General features: G+C 41.4%; 1 protein-coding gene across 1 annotated transcript; it reads right to left on the reverse strand.

Annotated features, from left to right (window-relative positions):
• Positions 1-4,508: 4,508 nt before the first annotated feature.
• LOC109257215 (olfactory receptor 6Y1) lies at positions 4,509-6,056 on the reverse strand. Its single transcript, XM_019433176.2, has one exon. The coding sequence runs from the start codon at positions 6,054-6,056 to the stop codon at positions 5,079-5,081; it is 978 nt and encodes a 325-aa protein (XP_019288721.2). The 3' UTR covers positions 4,509-5,078.
• Positions 6,057-6,352: the final 296 nt, after the last annotated feature.

Genomic DNA, 6,352 nt, shown 5'->3' on the forward strand with positions numbered 1-6,352 from the left:
TACAGTGCAAAAAATACAGTGCATAGCATGAACTGCAGACCGTTTGGAAGAAAAATCAGTCACCTTGACCACAAAGCAATAGGAGCTATCCCTCACACAGCACACGCAGAAGTAAAACAAGACAACAACCCAGGGACTCGGTGATGATGTGTGGGAAACTCTCGGGCTGTCAAACACGCATGCAGCTGAGGTCCCAGGAGGAGGAGAGAGAAGGGTGTCAGAATAATATTTGATGAAGTAAAGGCTGGGACTTTTCTAACTCGGGTAACACTATAAACTCATAGACCCAAGCTCAACACCTCTCGAGCAGAATGAAAAAGAAAATCACACCAAAGTATATAGGAATCCAGTTGTTGAAAATCAACGATAAAACCTGTAAAAATAGTGAGGAAAAAAAGGAACATTACCTACAGAGCAACCCGGTTAAGAACAGATGACTTACTGGAAATTCTGGAAATTAGACCATAATGGAACACGTGGAAAATCTGTCAGCTCAGACTCTTCACCCAGGGGAACGATCTTCAGAAACGAAGGTGAAGAAAGCCTTGTCCAGACTGTCAAAGCTATGAAAATGTATCATTAGCATACCTGCACCATAAATAAATATTAAAGATACAGCTTCAGGCATAAAAAAAAAAAGGTTACCAGATAAAAATTTGGATCCTCACAAAATTTAGATAGGAAAATAAAATGCTAAGTATATGGGTAAAGTTTATTTTCCTTTACTTTTTAGTCTCCCTGAAATATAGTTGCTTAAAGCAAAAAAGTAATATCAGTGAATTGTAGGTTTTAGAATAAGAGAGGTAAGATATATGGTAATGTAGTACAAAGAATGGATTAAGAAGCTTTTCGGTATACATGCAATCATATAATATTATTAGAATAATGACACTGATAAGTTAGAGATGTATATTGTGTGCCTGGAGCTGTGCTATCAATAAGACAGCTTTTAGGGGCGCCTGGGTGGTTCAGTCGGTTAAGCGTCTGACTTCAGCTCAGGTCATGATCTCACACTCTGTGAGTTCGAGCCGGGGGTCGGGCTCTGTGCGGACAGCTCAGAGCCTGGAGCCTGTTTCGGATTCTGTGTCTCCCTCTCTCTCTCTGCCCCTCCCCTGCTCAGGCTCTGTCTCTCTCTGTCTCTCAAAAATAAATAAAAAACATTAAAATAAGACAGCTTTTAGCTCCATGTGGATATTGAATTTTTAATTCGATTAAGATTCAATACAATTAAAAGTTCTATTTTCCTGCCCCAGTGGTCACATCGTAATGTTTGATAACCTCATGTTCTTGTGTCCACTGTTTTGGGCAGCACAGATATAACATTTCCATTTTCACAGAAACCTGCCCCGAAACAAACACTTGTAAGCCAAAGTGAGACAAAATGGAACTGTTAGAATGTACTCAATTAATTTAAAAAGGCAGTAAAAATGGGATAAGAATTTAAGACCAGGGATTATCCCACTGGATAAAATATATCTACTTATACACAGTCTGTAAAGTACTTACTTTAATTATGAGCCACAGGTAGTTTGAAGGTAAAAAGACAGGAAAAATATATACCAGGACACCCAAATGAAATAAAAGCTATAGTGACCCTATTAATATCAGCTGCAGTTAGTTTTAGAACAAGGAACATTCCTTGAGATAAAGGGTGACATTTCAGAATAGTTAAGTGTTCAACTTAGAAAAAAAACCCATAAAAATCCCAAATGTATATGCATATAATTACAAAAATAGAAAATTTATTAAGTAAAACACTGATGAAAATTAACGAGAAATAGATGAATCCACTGTGATAGTTGAGGTGTTCAATACTTTAGTCTTGGTAACTGGAAGAACAAGAGGACCTAAAATAAAGATATAGAAGGATAGGGATGTGCCATATCTATATCCACAAAATGTATAATATAAGGACAAAATTAAAATGTGGAAGACTTTAACGATACTTTTAACCAATATGATCTAACTGATAGGTGTTGGAAATCGTATGCCCGAACAGACGACATACTCTTTTCAAGTGTGCAAGATAGACCATGTGCGTGACCATAAACAAGTCTCAGAATATTTTGTAAGATTTAATTAATATGTAAGGATGTTCATTGATTATAATTAAGTTAAACAAGAAAACAAGGACGAAGAGATATCTAGAACAGACCAGATGATTAACACTTAAAATTACACACTTCTAAATAGCTGATAGGCCAAAGGTGGGGTGGGGAATCAAAAAGGAAATTAGAGTTAGTTTAAACTGAATAAAGTGACAACATGATGTATCAAAATTATTTGGGGGATACAGCTAGATCAGTACTCAAGGGAACATTTATAGCATTAAATGCTTACAGTACAAAAGAGACTCGAATCTGTAGGCTCAACTTTTGTCTTAAGAAACAAGAGAAAGAACAGATTACAATAAGTCAAATGTAAGCAGAAGAAAGGATATTATATATTTTCCTCACACAATAAAATAGTAAGGAGAAAAGGAACCCAAGACCAATAGACTCCAGCAATTGTACTGATTTTTAAAAAATAAAATTGATAAATCTCTAGGGAGACGGAACGGGTTAAAAGAAAGAAGACACAAGTTACCCAAATATTAAACAATAAATAAGTACCTCCTTACATATACCGTGGACATTTCAGGGAATACCATGAACAACGTTATGCTAACAAATTTGACAAATCAAATGGCGTGTTACTTGAAAGACATCCTTTCAAAGCTCACTCGAGAATAAGCCAATAAAAAAAGAGAATAAACCAATAACCTCATTGTTCCTATATCTATTAAAAAACATAGGATGTACAGTTAATAACTTCCCACAAATAAACCTCCCTAGTCCCGATTAGTTCATTGGTGGATTTTATCAAATGTTTAAGGGGAAAGTGATGTCAATTCTACATACTCTTTCTTATAGACTCAATGTTTCTGGTCCCTCAAACTCACGTTGGAGTCTCACCCCCTGAGGTGGCTGTATCTGGAGACCGGACCTTTATGCAGGTCATTAAGGCTGAAGGTGGTTGTGCGCTCTCTCTCTCTCTCTCTCTCTCAACATAAATAGATAAAACTTAAAAAAAAAAAGGCTTAAAACAAAGAGTGCACTTATCATGATGAGCACTGAGTAATGCATAGAATTGTTGAGTCTCTCTACTGCACACTTGAAACTGATTTAAAAGCCTAAGAGACTCTTAAAAACTGAGAACAAACTGAGGGTTGATGGGGGTGGGAGGAAGGGGAGGGTGGGTGATGGGCACTTAGGAGGGCACCTTTTGGGATGAGCACTGGGTGTTGTATGGAGACCAATTTGACAATAATTTTCATATTTAAAAAAAATAAAAGCAATATAATGGAAAAAAAGAAACTGATTTAAAACTGTATGTTAATTATACTTCAATGAAAAAAATTTTTGAGAAACTTAAAGGCATTATGATAAGTGAGTCTGACACAAAAGACCACAGATTGTATGATTCTATTTATGTGAATTTCTAGAAAAGGCAAAGCAAAAGTGACAAAAAATTTACCACTCCCCAGTAGCTAGGTCTGGGGGTATGAGCAGGAGATTTAATGAAAAAAGGCGCAAGGGAACTTTGGGGGATGACAGAAATGTTCTATCTAGTGATTGTTGTTGTTTGACAACTTGCCCACTTTTCCAAAATTCAGTACGATTTAAAAAGGTGAAATTGAGGGGTGCCTAATTTAGGAGTGACTCAGTCAGTTAAGTGTCTGACACTTGGTTTTGGCTCAGGTCATGATCTCAGGTCACTTGGTTTTGGCTCAGGTCATGATCTCAGGTCATGAGATCTCATTATCTCATACACGATCTCAGGTTCGAGGGTTCAAGCCCTGCATCAGGCTCTGTGTTGATGGTGTGGAGCCTGCTTGGGATTTTCTCTCTCTCCCTCTCTCTCTGTATCCCTCCTGCATTCTCTCTCTCTCTCTCTCTCTCTCTCCCTCCCTCTCTCTATTGGATAAACTTTAAGAAAAAATAAAAAATAAAAATAAGGTGAAATTTATTGAATAGAATTATACTTTACAAAGCTGATTTTATTTTATTATTTTATTTTTTTAATGTTTATTTATTTCTGAGGCAGAGAGAGACAGAGCATGAGTGGGGGAAGGGGAGAGAGACAGGGAGACACAGAATCCGAAGCAGGCTCCAGGCTCCGAGCTGTCGGCACAGAGCCCGATGCGGGGCTTGAGCTCACCAACCCTGAGATCATGACCTGAGCCGAAGCCGGTCGCTCAACCGACTGAGCCACCCAGGTGCCCCACAAAGCTGATTCTAAAAAAGCTAACCGTAAAATAAGAAGTGAAAAGTAATTGCTACTAAAATCCGTGCTCCGGAAATACAGAAAAGCTTTTGGTTTTTAATGCTTAACATCTTGAAAACGCAAGGTATGCCTCCTAAAGTTTTGCTGAGGTCTTCACAAAGCTTGGGCCACTCATTGGCTTTGTGCTCTTGAATCAGCAAACGAGTCAGGTAAGATGAGGTGGTGACTTTATTTGGGTGAACGCATGCCAGCGTCTCTGTGGAAAAATAGGGGGTGGGGAGAGGGAGCGAGGAGGGAAGGAGGACGGGAAGGAGGAGGGCAGAGAGCGAGCACATCTATGAGTCTGTAAGAGGAAAGGCAGAACAGAGAGGAGCGAGGAAGAAAAAGAAATGCCAATGACCAGGTGGAACAGAGGCCATCAACCCGTATTCACAATTGCCCTCTTCGTCTTCAGTGTTTTCACTCAATGTACTTATTCAGCGACCCTTGCAACAGCATGTAGTAAGCACCTACTGTGTGACAGACACATCTGTCGTCTCGTGGGGTTTGTATCTTAGTGGGAGAGAAAAATCCGCCCTCGTTTCAAGGAGGTTTGGGGAAATGTCTAAAACCGGTCTGCTGAGCTAGAGGTAGAGGCTGCCGCTTGCGAATATGGTTCTTTAGCCACGTTTGCGTCTACACACGCACACACGCACACACAGGGGAGCAGGGCTAAGGTACTGGATATGGATAGATAAGCAAGGGCCAGAGTGTGGGGTGTGGATGTGGAACCATCGCCTCCTGACTCAGGCCTGAAGGGAGTCTATAAGCGTTTAATTGCTCAAAGCCACATCCCCTCTGGAACGACTTCCTTTGCACAGTACGGTCTTCTTGAGGGCTGCCTTTACTTCCCGGTTCCTCAGACAGTAGATGATGGGGTTGAGGAGGGGGACGATGACCGTGTAGAGCACGGATACCACTTTGTTGGAACTGTAGGTGTACATGAGTTTGGGGCGGGCATAGGTGAAAAGGGTTGTGGAATAGAAGAGAATGACAACAGTCAGGTGAGAGGCACAGGTGGAAAACGCCTTTTGGCGGCCGTGTGAAGAAGGGATCCTGAGGATGGCACTGAGAATGGTGGCATAAGACGCCACGACCACACAAAGGGGGATGGCAATAACCACGAGGGCCAGAAAGAAGTCTACTCGCTCTGCCTGCGAGGGGTCTTCGCAGGGGATGCTGAGGAGCGGAGAAATATCGCAGAAATAATGGTTGATGTGAGGTTTGCCACAATAGTGGAGTCGGGCTATGAAAACCATCTTAATCGTGGCAGTTGTGAGTCCACAGAGCCAGCATCCCCCCGCCAGGGTACCACAGAGCTGGTTGGTCATGATAACTGGGTAGCGTAGTGGCTTACAAATGGCTACGTGGCGGTCAAAGGCCATAACAGCGAGGAGGAGGTACTCTGCGCAGACAAAGGTCACAAAGAAGTAAAGTTGAGTCATGCAGCCATTGAAGGAAATGGTCTTGTCATGGCTGAGGAAGTCCACCAGCATCTTGGGGCTGATGACGGTGACATACCACATCTCCAGGAAGGAGAGGTGGCTCAGAAAGAAGTACATGGGCTTGTGCAGTTGTCTGTCACCGCGAATGGCCAGGATGATGAGAGCGTTCTCCAGCAGAGTCAGTAGGTAGGTTGCCAGGAACACGAAGAACAGGAAAAGCTGGAAGGCTGGCCGTGTTGGAAATCCCAGAAGAATGAAATGTATGGTTGCTGTGTGGTTACCTGCTTCCAGAACTTTGGTGATCATAACTGGCTGTGGGCACAGACAGAATCAGATTTTTCCACTTCCTGAGCACGAGCCAACCACCAATGATAGACCCCCCAGCAGCAAAGTCATCACAAGAGAAGTTCTCCTGCCTTTATACCTTACTTTGTCCTAAATTATGATCAGAACCAGAACTTTTGAGCCATCATGTATTTTGGGGAGCTTATATTTTAATTTTTGTCAACTTAAGCCAAGAGAGATAACTCATCCAAGGTACACACAAGTGAAATTGGAAACTTCTGACTCCAAATTACTTCTGTGCCTTTCCAGTATTTCCC

This window comes from Panthera pardus, unplaced genomic scaffold (genome assembly GCF_024362965.1).
Source record: "Panthera pardus isolate Hobbes unplaced genomic scaffold, ASM2436296v1 HiC_scaffold_21, whole genome shotgun sequence".
Taxonomy (NCBI): Eukaryota; Metazoa; Chordata; class Mammalia; order Carnivora; family Felidae; genus Panthera; species Panthera pardus.